Below are 13,811 nucleotides of genomic sequence, written 5' to 3'. Positions count from 1 at the left end.
CTCTCTCCCTGGGTTTATCTTCTTAGATATAAGTTTGATGTTTTAAGCAGTTTTTATAAATACAGTATGCGATTTTTAATACAGTTTTTGTTTTCTCCTTGTTCTTTTCCCCCTTATGCAAACCCATGATGCGGTCAAGTTGTATATATATATATATATATATATATATATAGCAACTGTAAATATTATTGTATGTTCATTTGCATGTCTTAGACAGGTCTGCAACCCTGTCTTTCCCCATTGTCACCCAGCATACAGCGCTTCCACTGCAGCAAGGGATTCTGGGAAATGACATGCAAATGAGCACTCAGTGCCACCTTTTGTCTCAAGCTCGTATTACACAAGCCAATCCTCAAGCCAATGCATGCTGTTTTAAACACAGCTTTTAGACAGAGGCTGGGATGAGATGCAAAGCCATTAGACCCACTCACATAAATGTTTCAACCATGATGGGTATCATCAGTGTGAGGCTGGTCTTAATGGCTAGCAGGTTTGAGACTAGACTAGGTAATCACCACTGTCATTTAGGTTATGGTGGGTAAAAAAAGTGACAAAAACCCTCCACAGTAAAGCATAAAGCAACTGTAAACATTACTGTATGTTCATTTGCATGTCTTAGACAGGTCTGCAACCCTGTCTTTCCCCATTGTCAAAATGTACTTAAATGACTTGCCTAGGCGCCACAGTTCCCTAGTAGATACACAGTGTTGTGATCAAATTCAAACAATAAATATAATAAAAATAAATAATGTTACCCAACAGGATACTTCTCAAACCTTCCAGGGAAATATGCTTTGATTTCCCACAGGTACAGTCGTAGTTGTTTGTGGAAAGTGAGCGACCCCGTCAGGAATACAACATGTAAATAAAAAACATATAAAGCAATAATTGTGCAGTATTGTGATTATTTTTTGGCTTGTTCAAGAATCTTGGCTCTTGGGGAAAACCTACTTACAGCAACATAGAAGAAAATTCGCATTTGTCTGACTCTGTCAGGTAGTGGAGAAATGATGAGGTTTCTTTAAGGTGTACTTATATCCCCACTTGGTCTTGACACATATGGATAGGCTCAGGGTTGGTAAGATTCAAATCCCCATAAGGTATATGTGGACAAAGAGCAGAGAAACAGACCGATGGTGTAGGTTGTAGAACAGGATTTTATAAATAGCAAGTTAAAAGACATGTACTCACACTCTGTACATGTATATAATGCACATAAGGGTATCTTTAGCGCTGTGTGCGCCCGCTGTCGCTTCTCCCCGTCCTCCTCTATCCCCAGTCCTGCTGCCGGCAATGGCGTGTGACGTCACGTCCCTCTGAACGGCTGATCGTGTCCAAAGGAGATAGGCTGTGGCGCGCTGGGAGAGGAATCGCGGGTGAATTCAAACGGCTGAAATCTGGAGTCTTCTCTTCAAAGCAGCTGCAGCTTGATGGGATGGCTCTACGCGTTTCGCTGTCGCATACAGCTTCGTCAGGAGCGTCATGACGTGTTATGTGGGCGTCACATACTTATACTGTTGGAGTCTAATTGACTGTGTGTTGTCTATCTGATTGAACTCATTATTATTTAATTTAACCCACATGGTTGCCTTTACATAGGCACAATCATCTCTGTGGTTCAAAACATAAAATCACTGTTATATCAATTCATTTATTTTACAGAAAAATTTCTTTTTGTTTAATAACACATTTTATGTTCAGAAATGTGGCACCGCCATGGGAACAAGATTTGCCCCCAGCTACGCTAATCTCTTCATGGGATATTGGGAGGACCGCACCATCTGGTCCGAGGGCGAGCTGGGGGAGAATCTTGTCCTATGGCGGCGCTACATTGATGACATTATCCTTATTTGGCAGGGAGACAAAGGAGGTTTAGAGCAATTTATTTTGAATCTTAATAAAAATAATTTTAATCTTAAATTTACATATACTATAAGTGAGACTTTTATTGAATATCTAGACTTGAATATATACATAGAGGGGGGCAACATAAAAACTAAGACACATTTCAAAAATGTTGACTGCAATAATTTTATTTTGAGATCCAGCTGTCATCACCATCATTGGATGGACGGAGTCCCCTATAGTCAATATAGAAGACTCCGTAGGAACTGCACCGAAGACAATATTTTCAAAGATCAGTGCAAAATTTTGGAGACAAGATTTGAGGAGAAAAATTATAGTAAAGACATTTTAGATAAGGCTTTGACAAAGGCTAAAAATTTAGATAGAAAGGAAACTTTACAGCCTAAAAAGAAGAACGAATCTCACAATTCAGTGAATCCTTATGATACAGCATTCCTGACGACTTTCAATAAAGAATCTAAAAATATAGAAAGGATCTTGCGTAAACATTGGCATGTTCTAAAATCTGATAATATATTAAGGGATATTTTACCAGATACTCCAAAAATAATTTTCAAGAAGGCACAGAACATAAAAAATATTATTGCACCGAGCGCTTTAAAAAGCACAAGAGAGACCAAACAAGGGTGGTTAAAAAACCTGACTGGATTTTATGGTTGTGCAACATGCAAGGCCTGTCAGCATAAACTGAAAGATAAAACTAGTTTTATATGTCATAGAAATAAAGAAGCTTTTAAAATCAAGCAATATATTAACTGTTCTACCGATTTTGTAATATATATCCTTCAGTGCCCCTGCGGGTTACAATATGTAGGGAAGACATCAAGACCCATTCGTACCCGCATTATCGAACATCTGAGCAATATCAGAAGGGGTATTTTAACTCACAGCGTTTCCAAGCATTACGCTAAGTATCACCAATCAAATCCAGATAGTCTAAGATTTACGGCTATAGAACAGGTTAAACAACACTGGAGGGGGCGTTCAAGAGAGGTGGACTTAAGTAAAAGGGAAATGTTCTGGATTCATAAGCTTGATACATTAATTCCTCATGGCTTGAATTCAGATTTTGAAATTTTACCCTTTTTACATGATTAATAGATATATATAACGTAGTGTCTCTTTTAATATGCCCCTTTTATCTGTGTAAATTATTATAACTTTCTAATTTAGATAATCCTTTTTATACATTTTTTTATTATGTTTTTAAAAACATTTTATCCAATTAATATTTTAAAATTTATTGTAAATCTTACTGTATTTTCTCACTTTAATATATTTTAAAAGTCTTTTAATGTAAATTTAGCCAAATCTCATTTTGATAATGAACTACAATACAGTGCTCCCATTGGATTAATGCTTTTATTTAAATCGACCTCTATTGGTATGCAATCCATATTACTCTGGAAACCTCTTATATATGTTCTTTTGAAGAAAATATTTGAAATACTAACATATGTTTTTCCATGTCTCTCTTGTTTTTTTCCCTCTCCCGTTCTATGAGTTTTTAAATACGTTTTATATATCCTAATGAAGTATATGCAAAATTTGAAGTTAGCCATTAATAAATAGTTTCTAATTGTATTAATTGTTTAGATGAGCATTTTTCTTTTTTATTTTGGTTTTAAAATTATTAAAGATTGTATAACCTATTTAATATGTAATTCATAATGTATTGATATAACAGTGATTTTATGTTTTGAACCACAGAGATGATTGTGCCTATGTAAAGGCAACCATGTGGGTTAAATTAAATAATAATGAGTTCAATCAGATAGACAACACACAGTCAATTAGACTCCAACAGTATAAGTATGTGACGCCCACATAACACGTCATGACGCTCCTGACGAAGCTGTATGCGACAGCGAAACGCGTAGAGCCATCCCATCAAGCTGCAGCTGCTTTGAAGAGAAGACTCCAGATTTCAGCCGTTTGAATTCACCCGCGATTCCTCTCCCAGCGCGCCACAGCCTATCTCCTTTGGACACGATCAGCCGTTCAGAGGGACGTGACGTCACACGCCATTGCCGGCAGCAGGACTGGGGATAGAGGAGGACGGGGAGAAGCGACAGCGGGCGCACACAGCGCTAAAGATACCCTTATGTGCATTATATACATGTACAGAGTGTGAGTACATGTCTTTTAACTTGCTATTTATAAAATCCTGTTCTACAACCTACACCATCGGTCTGTTTCTCTGCTCTTTGTCCACATATACCTTATGGGGATTTGAATCTTACCAACCCTGAGCCTATCCATATGTGTCAAGACCAAGTGGGGATATAAGTACACCTTAAAGAAACCTCGTCATTTCTCCACTACCTGACAGAGTCAGACAAATGCGAATTTTCTTCTATGTTGCTGTAAGTAGGTTTTCCCCAAGAGCCAAGATTCTTGAACAAGCCAAAAAATAATCACTATACTGCACAATTATTGCTTTATATGTTTTTTATTTACATGTTGTATTCCTGACGGGGTCGCTCACTTTCCACAAACAACTACGACTTTCCCCATTGTCACCCAGTATACAGCGCTTCAACTGCAGCAAGGGATTCTGGGAAATGACATGCAAATGAGCACTCAGTGCCACCTTTTGTCTCAAGCTCATATTACACAAGCCAATCCTCAAGCCAATGCATGCTGTTTTAAACACAGCTTTTAGACAGAGGCTGGGATGAGATGCAAAGCCATTAGACTCACTCACATACATGTTTCAACCTTGATGGGTATCATCAGTGTGAGGCTGGTCTTAATGGTTAGCAGGTTTGAGACTAGACTAGGTAATCACCACTGTCATTTAGGTTATGGTGGGTAAAAAAAGTATATATAGACGATATATATATATAGACGATACCGTTCTGTGGCTAACGAAATGCTTTTATTGTATGTTTCCAATGTACAATGTGAATGAAAAGTATTTTTGTGTTTTTCCCTTTCTGGGCATGCAATCAAGCAAGGATTGCTAGGTTATGAGTTTCAAGGGGAGTTTTGCAGAGGAACCGTTAACAGAATGTGCCTAGGAGGTTGGGGTCCAGAGTTGTCGGATCCCCCATAAATGTACCTGGGAATCATGCCTGATTCTCGAATACATGTAGGCACATTGTCCCAGCAATACCTCACCTTGAAAATGTAACCGAGACTTGCCACTAGGATGCCCTGCTTCAGCATAACTCAGAAAGGAGAATGAGGCAAAGGGATCACTATGTATTAAATTAGCTGAGGAAATCCCTGAGTTAAGGGGGGTACCCCAGCTACGGCCAAGGTGACCCACAAACAGTATATGGTTTGTGGGTGCCCAGCCGTACATAAGGTTGGGGGGACTCAGAGGGAAATAAGGAAGACAGAGACAAACATGTTTTCCTTTTCTTTTCCCTGTACCCGGGATACACACATCTCTTTGCCCCCATTTACCTTTCTGGTCTATGCTGTAGCAGGGAAACCGGGCAGTGAGTCGCACAACTGCTTTCCAGGGAGGATTTTGCCCATAGGTCTGTGTCTACATGTTCCCGGAATTCTGACCTGATTCCCGGACACATTTTTGGGGTGTGTAGCAACTCTGGACCCCTTCTACCTAGACACAATCCGACAACACTTTCACCGCAAAACCCACCGTGAATCTCAAAGCCTGAGAATCTCCACTGGTTAGCACTCCTGGAAAGGTAAAATACACATACATTCTTTATTACAATATAATGCATGTGCAATGACGGGGTTCAAGAGCTGACACTCTAATCTCTCCAATAGTGCTCAAAGGAAACCAGCCGGGCATAGGACCTTTATTTATGGCCTGGTTACCCCTCACTGTTAGGCTGCGAATGCCTAAATCATCATGTTTTTAATTGGCAGCTCTCACCTGCAACACTCACGCTGTACAATATTACATTCTAAGATTGGACTGATACTTAAGTGAGGGAGATAGGTCTGCAAGTGCATTAGACAGTGCAGCCAGATGGAAGAGACTGACATATACCCAATGCACTGCAGTTAGAAGGTACTGTATATTAATTTTTCACTGCCATACTGTAGCTTATGCACCAAATGAAATAGAGATCAATACTGTGTGTGAGTAGGCACACATATCCACATTTCATTAAAGATCAGCACGTTTGGAGGCTCCTAGATGGTTTCACACTTCCTGCGTAAGTAATGAGAAGGATATTTTGTTACTAAATGTGACCCATCATTATTATAGGGACTAATCGGAGAAGTTACCTCTGGCATCTCTTCTGCTGGCTTCTTCCCAGTATGTAAGGATTTAGTAGTTCTTTGGAAAAATCTAGGAAACAGTCAATACAAAAAAGTTAAATAAATTGCAAAAGCTCAGAAGAAGAAAAAATGACTGATCTAAAAATGTTAACAAATCTCTTACCCTAAAGCTTTCCCTTCACCATCTGGATGTGATGCTGATCTTTGGGAGCGAATCTGGGGGGACAAATATACAGTACTTGGGGACTTATTCTATATCCTCTATCGGGCCGTTTCGGAGGAAATTCCCAAATTAAGTCAATTTCGACAGAAAATATGGCTGACTGGTTGCTTTTGCAGATATAGAATAAACCCCTTACTGCCTAGTCAAATCGATATTAATAACAAATTTTATGCTGCAAATGCCTAAATCATCATGTTCTTTATCGGCAGCTCTCACCTGTAACACTCGCGCTGTACAATATTACATTCTAAGCTTGGACTGCTATTTAAATGAGGGAGATACGTCTGCAAGTGCATTAGACCAGGGGTGAGAAAACTTTTTATGCCGAGCCCCCTTTTCATCCATGACATTTCTCACAGCCCCTGCCTGATGTAATCAAAATCACATGACGTCAGCGCACGTGAGCTGATTCAGCCAATGAGGGCGAACCAGCTTTGTGACGTGTCCGCCACGTGTCTACAATCTCCTGCAGTCAAGTTCACAAATCGCTTGGGCTGCAGGCGTGCGCACAGGCAGTATACTAGTATTGGATCACCGTTTATTTTATTGTTTGCTGGCCTCTGGTAATATGTTTTTTTCTGGTGCACAAAGGCAATCCATTTGAGGGAGCATTCATCCATCTCTTTGCTACATCCCTTCCCTCTCATGCCCCCTTTTTTTCCCCTCCCATTTGCTTTCCCCAGTGTCATCCACTCCTACCTACCAGTTTTATGTATTATTTATTTATTCCCGTTTTAAATGTTGCCCAGTGATCAGGGACCCCATAACCAAACTCAAGGGGGATACTGATGAATCTCCCTTGCTGATCAATACTCCCAAGTGACCCCCCTGACCCAAACAATAACCCCCAGCCCCCAAAACTCATCCTCCTCCCAAGCCCCTCAATTCTGCCATCTCTGCCTGACCTTCATCCCTCCGTTTAGCCATTGTGTCTCTCCCTCCAGCCATTGTGTCTCTCCCTCCAGCCATTGTGTCTCTTTCACCTCCCCCCAGTGTCTCCCTCTCCCACCTCCCCCAGTGTCTCTCTCTCTCACCTTCCCCCGTGTCTCTCTGTCTCACCTTCCCCCAGTGTCTCTCTCTCACCCCTTCCCCCAGTGCCTCTCTCTCTCCCATTCCCCCAGTGTCTCTCTCTCACACCTTCCCCCCAGTGTCTCTCTCTCACCTTCCCCCCAGTGTCTCTCTCTTACCTTCCCCCAGTGTCTTTCTCTCTCACCTTTCCCCGGTGTCTTTCTCTCTCACCTTCCCCTGGAGTCTTTCTCTCTCACCTTCCCCCAGTGTCTTTCTCTCTCACCTTCACCCAGTGTCTTTCTCTCTCACCTTTCCCCGGTGTCTTTCTCTCTCACCTTCCCCCGGAGTCTTTCTCTCTCACCTTCACCCAGTGTCTTTCTCTCACCTTCCCCCCAGTGTCTTTCTCTCACATTCCCCCCAGTGTCTCTCTCTCACCTTCCCCCCAGTGTCTCTCTCTTACCTTCCCCCAGTGTCTTTCTCTCTCACCTTTCCCCGGTGTCTTTCTCTCTCACCTTCCCCTGGAGTCTTTCTTTCTCACCTTCACCCAGTGTCTTTCTCTCACCTTCCCCCCAGTGTCTTTCTCTCACCTTCCCCCCATTGTCTCTCTCTCACCTTCCCCCCAGTGTCTCTCTCTCACCTTCCCCCCAGTGTCTCTCTCTCACCTTCCCCCCAGTGTCTCTCTCTCATCTTCCCCCAGTGTCTCTCTCACCTTCCCCCAGTGTCTCTCTCACCTTCCCCAGTGTCTCTCTCATCTTCCCACAGTGTCTCTCTCTCACCTTCCCCCAGTGTCTCTCTCTCTCACCTTCCCCCAGTGTCTCTCTCTCACATTCCCAAACTGTCTTTCTCTCTCACCTTCCCCCAGTGTCTTTCTCTCTTACCTTCCCCCAGTGTCTTCTCTCTGACCTCCCCCCAGTGTATTTCTCTCTCACCTTCCTCCGGTGTCTCTCTCCCCCTCCCCCCAATATGTCTCCCACCTCTCCATGTCTCTCCCCCTCCCCCGAATATGTCTCCCACCCCTCCATGTCTCTCTTTCTCTACCCCCCCCCAATATTTATCCCACCTCTCCGTGTCTCTTTCTCTCCCCCTCCCCCCAATATGTCTCCAACCTCTCCATGTCTCTCTTTATCTCCCCCTCCCCCAATGTCTCCCACCTCTCCATGTCTCTCTTTCTCTCCCCCTCCCCCAATATGTCTCCCACCTCTCCATGTCTCTCTTTCTCTCCCCCTCCCCCAATACTTATCCCACCTCTCCATGTCTGTCTATCTCTCCCCCTCCCCCCAATATGTCTCCAACCTCTCCATGTCGCTCTTTATCTCCCTCTCCCCCCAACATGTCTCCCACCTCTCCATGTCTCTCTTTCTCTCCCACTCCCCACAATATGTCTCCCACCTCTCCATGTCTCCCCCCCTACCCCCAATTTGTCTCCCAGCTCTCCATGTCTCTCTTTCTCACCCCCTCACCCAATATGTCTTAACCTCTCCATGTCTCTCTTTCTCTCCCACTCCCCCCAATATGTCTCCAACCTCTCCATGTCTCTCTTTATCTCCCTCTCCCCCCAACATGTCTCCCACCTCTTCATGTCTCTCTTTCTCTCCCCCTCCCCCAATACTTATCCCACCTCTCCATGTCTCTCTTTCTCTCCCCCTCCCCCCAATACGTCTCCAACCTCTCCATGTCTCTCTTTCTCTCCCACTCCCCACAATATGTCTCCCACCTCTCCATGTCTCCCCCCCTACCCCCAATTTGTCTCCCAGCTCTCCATGTCTCTCTTCTCACCCCCTCACCCAATATGTCTCCAACCTCTCCATGTCTCTCTTTCTCTCCCCCTCCCCCCAATATGTCTCCCACCTCTCCATGTCTCTCTTTCTCTCCCCCTCCCCCAATATGTCTACCACCTCTCCATGTCTCTCTTTCTCTCCCCCTCCCCCCAATATGTCTCCCACCTCTCCATGTCTCTCTTTGTCTCACACACCCCCACCCCCACACACACACACTCACCTCATCACGCGGCATTCAGCAAGTCAAAGCCTGTGCTGCATGAGCTGTGCCGCACAGCGCCACTTAATGGCTGCAGGAGAAATTGCAGCTACAGACGTCTTTCCTCTTTGCTTCTCTGCAAAATAGCCCCTGCCGCCTGCGTCTCCCCTAAACAATCTTGCACCTCCCCAGGGTGGCGCGCCCCCCCAGTTTGCGCTCTGCATTAGACAATTTAGCCAGATAGAGGAGATTGACATATACCCAATGCACTGCAGTTAGAAGGTACTGTTTATTGATTTTTCACTGTCATACTAGCTTATGCACCAACTGCGTTAGAGATCAATACTGTGTGTGAGCATGCACATATATCCACATTTGATTAAAGATCAGCATATTTGGAGGCTTCTAGATAATTTCACACTTCCTGCGTAAGTAATGAGTAGGATATTTTGTTACTAAATGTGACCCATCATTATTATGGGGACTATTCGGAGAAGTTACCTCTGGCTTCTCTTCTGCTGGCTTCTTCCCAGTAAGTAAGGATTTAGTCGTTTTTTGCAAAAATCTAGGAAACAGTCAATATAAAAAAAGTTAAATAAATTGAAAAAACTCAGAAGAAAAAATGACTGATCTAAAAATGTTAACAAATCTCTTACCCTAAACCTTTCCCTTCACCATCTGGATGTGATGTTGATCTTTGGGAGCGAATCTGGGGGGACAAATATACAGTACTTGGGGACTTATTCTATATCCTCTATCGGGCCGTTTCGGAGGAAATTCCCAAATTAAGTCAATTTCGACAGAAAATATGGCTGACTGGTTGCTTTTGCAGATATAGAATAAACCCCTTACTGCCTAGTCAAATCGATATTAATAACAAATTTTATGCTGCAAATGCCTAAATCATCATGTTCTTTATCGGCAGCTCTCACCTGTAACACTCGCGCTGTACAATATTACATTCTAAGCTTGGACTGCCATTTAAATGAGGGAGATACGTCTGCAAGTGCATTAGACCAGGGGTGAGAAAACTTTTTATGCCGAGCCCCCTTTTCATCCATGACATTTCTCACAGCCCCTGCCTGATGTAATCAAAATCACATGACGTCAGCGCACGTGAGCTGATTCAGCCAATGAGGGCGAACCAGCTTTGTGACGTGTCCGCCACGTGTCTACAATCTCCTGCAGTCAAGTTCACAAATCGCTTGGGCTGCAGGCGTGCGCACAGGCAGTATACTAGTATTGGATCACCGTTTATTTTATTGTTTGCTGGCCTCTGGTAATATGTTTTTTTCTGGTGCACAAAGGCAATCCATTTGAGGGAGCATTCATCCATCTCTTTGCTACATCCCTTCCCTCTCATGCCCCCTTTTTTTCCCCTCCCTTTTTTCCTTCTCCCATTTGCTTTCCCCAGTGTCATCCACTCCTACATACCAGTTTTATGTATTATTTATTTATTCCCGTTTTAAATGTTGCCCAGTGATCAGGGACCCCATAACCAAACTCAAGGGGGATACTGATGAATCTCCCTTGCTGATCAATACTCCCAAGTGACCCCCCTGACCCAAACAATAACCCCCAGCCCCCAAAACTCATCCCCCTCCCAAGCCCCTCAATTCTGCCATCTCTGCCTGACCTTCATCCCTCCGTTTAGCCATTGTGTCTCTCCCTCCAGCCATTGTGTCTCTCCCTCCAGCCATTGTGTCTCTTTAACCTCCCCCCAGTGTCTCTCTCTCCCACCTCCCCCAGTGTCTCTCTCTCTCTCACCTTCCCCCGTGTCTCTCTCTCTCACCTTCCCCCAGTGTCTCTCTCTCTCTCCTCTTCCCCCAGTGCCTCTCTCTCTCCCATTCCCCCAGTGTCAATCTCTCACACCTTCTCCCCAGTGTCTCTCTCTCACCTTCCCCCCAGTGTCTCTCTCTTACCTTCCCCCAGTGTCTTTCTCTCTCACCTTTCCCCGGTGTCTTTCTCTCTCACCTTCCCCTGGAGTCTTTCTCTCTCACCTTCCCCCGGTGTCTTTCTCTCTCACCTTTCCCCGGTGTCTTTCTCTCTCACCTTCCCCCGGAGTCTTTCTCTCTCACCTTCACCCAGTGTCTTTCTCTCACCTTCCCCCCAGTGTCTTTCTCTCACCTTCCCCCCATTGTCTCTCTCTCACCTTCCCCCCAGTGTCTCTCTCTCACCTTCCCCCCAGTGTCTCTCTCTCACCTTCCCCCCAGTGTATCTCTCTCACCTTCCCCCAGTGTATCTCTCTCACCTTCCCCCAGTGTCTCTCTCACCTTCCCCAGTATCTCTCTCACCTTCCCACAGTGTCTCTCTCTCACCTTCACCCAGTGGCTCTCTCTCACCTTCCCCCAGTGTCTTTCGCTCTCACCTTCCCCCAGTGTCTCTCTCTCACATTCCCCCACTGTCTTTCTCTCTCACCTTCCCCCAGTGTCTTTCTCTCTTACTTCCCCCCAGTGTCTCTCTCACCTTCCCCCAGTGTCTTCTCTCTGACCTCCCCCCAGTGTCTTTCTCTCTCACCTTCCTCCGGTGTCTCTCTCCCCCTCCCCCCAATATGTCTCCCACCTCTCCATGTCTCTCCCCCTCCCCCAAATATGTCTCCCACCCCTCCATGTCTCTCTTTCTCTACCCCCCCCAATATTTATCCCACCTCTCCGTGTCTCTTTCTCTCCCCCTCCCCCCAATATGTCTCCAACCTCTCCATGTCTCTCTTTATCTCCCCCTCCTCCAATATGTCTCCCACCTCTCCATGTCTCTCTTTCTCTCCCCCTCCCCCAATATGTCTCCCACCTCTCCATGTCTCTCTTTCTCTCCCCCTCTCCCAATACTTATCCCACCTCTCCATGTCTGTCTTTCTCTCCCCCTCCCCCAATATGTCTCCAACCTCTCCATGTCTCTCTTTATCTCCCTCTCCCCCCAACATGTCTCCCACCTCTCCATGTCTCTCTTTCTCTCCCACTCCCCACAATATGTCTCCCACCTCTCCATGTCTCCCCCCCCCCACCCCCAATTTGCCTCCCAGCTCTCCATGTCTCTCTTTCTCAACCCCTCACCCAATATGTCTCCAACCTCTCCATGTCTCTTTCTCTCCCCCTCCCCCCAATATGTCTCCCACCTCTCCATGTCTCTCTTTCTCTTCCCCACCCCCAATATGTCTACCACCTCTCCATGTCTCTCTTTCTCTCCCCCTCCCCCCAATATGTCTCCAACCTCTCCATGTCTCTCTTTATCTCCCTCTCCCCCCAACATGTCTCCCACCTCTCCATGTCTCTTTCTCTCCCCCTCCCCCAATACTTATCCCACCTCTCCATGTCTGTCTTTCTCTCCCTCTCCCCCCAATATGTCTCCAACCTCTCCATGTCTCTCTTTATCTCCCTCTCCCCCCAACATGTCTCCCACCTCTCCATGTCTCTCTTTCTCTCCCACTCCCCACAATATGTCTCCCACCTCTCCATGTCTACCCCACTACCCCCAATTTGTCTCCCAGCTCTCCATGTCTCTCTTTCTCACCCCCTCACCCAATATGTCTCCAACCTCTCCATGTCTCTCTTTCTCTCCCCCTCCCCCGAATATGTCTCCCACCTCTCCATGTCTCTCTTTCTCTTCCCCTCCCCCAATATGTCTACCACCTCTCCATGTCTCTCTTTCTCTCCCCCTACCCCCAATATGTCTCCAACCTCTCCATGTCTCTCTTTATCTCCCTCTCCCCCCAACATGTCTCCCACCTCTCCATGTCTCTCTTTCTCTCCCACTCCCCACAATATGTCTCCCACCTCTCCATGTCTCCCCCCCTACCCCCAATTTGTCTCCCAGCTCTCCATGTCTCTCTTTCTCACCCCCTCACCCAATATGTCTCCAACCTCTCCATGTCTCTCTTTCTCTCCCCCTCCCCCCAATATGTCTCCCACCTCTCCATGTCTCTCTTTCTCTCCCCCTCCCCCAATATGTCTACCACCTCTCCATGTCTCTCTTTCTCTCCCCCTCCCCCCAATATGTCTCCAACCTCTCCATGTCTCTCTTTATCTCCCTCTCCCCCCAATATGTCTCCCACCTCTCCATGTCTCCCCCCCTACCCCCAATTTGTCTCCCAGCTCTCCGTGTCTCTCTTTCTCACCCCCTCACCCAATATATCTCCAACCTCTCCATGTCTCTCTTTCTCTCCCCCTCCCCCCAATATGTCTCCCACCTCTCCATGTCTCTCTTTCTCTCCCCCTCCCCCAATATGTCTACCACCTCTCCATGTCTCTCTTTCTCTCCCCCTCCCCCCAATATGTCTCCCACCTCTCCATGTCTCTCTTTGTCTCACACCCCCCCACCCCCACACACATACACTCACCTCATCATGCGGCATTCAGCAAGTCAAAGCCTGTGCTGCATGAGCTGTGCCGCACAGCGCCACTTAATGGCTGCAGGAGAAATTGCAGCTACAGACGTCTTTCCTCTCTGCTTCTCTGCAAAATAGCCCCTGCCGCATGCGTCTCCCCTAAACAATCTTGCACCTCCCCAGGGTGGCGCGCCCCCCAGTTTGCGC

General features: G+C 45.9%; 1 protein-coding gene across 5 annotated transcripts in view; it reads right to left on the bottom strand.

The window, feature by feature from the left end:
* LOC142486596 (leucine-rich repeat-containing protein 37A2-like) overlaps positions 1–13,811 on the bottom strand; it is a 176,660-nt gene that overhangs the window by 36,673 nt on the left and 126,176 nt on the right. For all 5 annotated transcript variants that reach the window (XM_075585191.1, XM_075585192.1, XM_075585188.1 and 2 more), the window contains 4 exons: positions 9,940–9,992; positions 9,785–9,848; positions 6,239–6,291; positions 6,082–6,145 (listed from right to left, as the gene is read on the bottom strand). In XM_075585191.1, the coding sequence (XP_075441306.1) occupies positions 6,082–6,145; positions 6,239–6,291; positions 9,785–9,848; positions 9,940–9,992 (234 nt within the window). The remainder of the gene's footprint in view (positions 1–6,081; positions 6,146–6,238; positions 6,292–9,784; positions 9,849–9,939; positions 9,993–13,811) is intronic.

This window comes from Ascaphus truei, unplaced genomic scaffold (genome assembly GCF_040206685.1).
Source record: "Ascaphus truei isolate aAscTru1 unplaced genomic scaffold, aAscTru1.hap1 HAP1_SCAFFOLD_97, whole genome shotgun sequence".
Lineage (NCBI taxonomy): Eukaryota > Metazoa > Chordata > Amphibia > Anura > Ascaphidae > Ascaphus > Ascaphus truei.
Note: the sequence above shows the minus strand (reverse complement) of the source record. Positions and strands in the feature narration are given on the sequence as shown.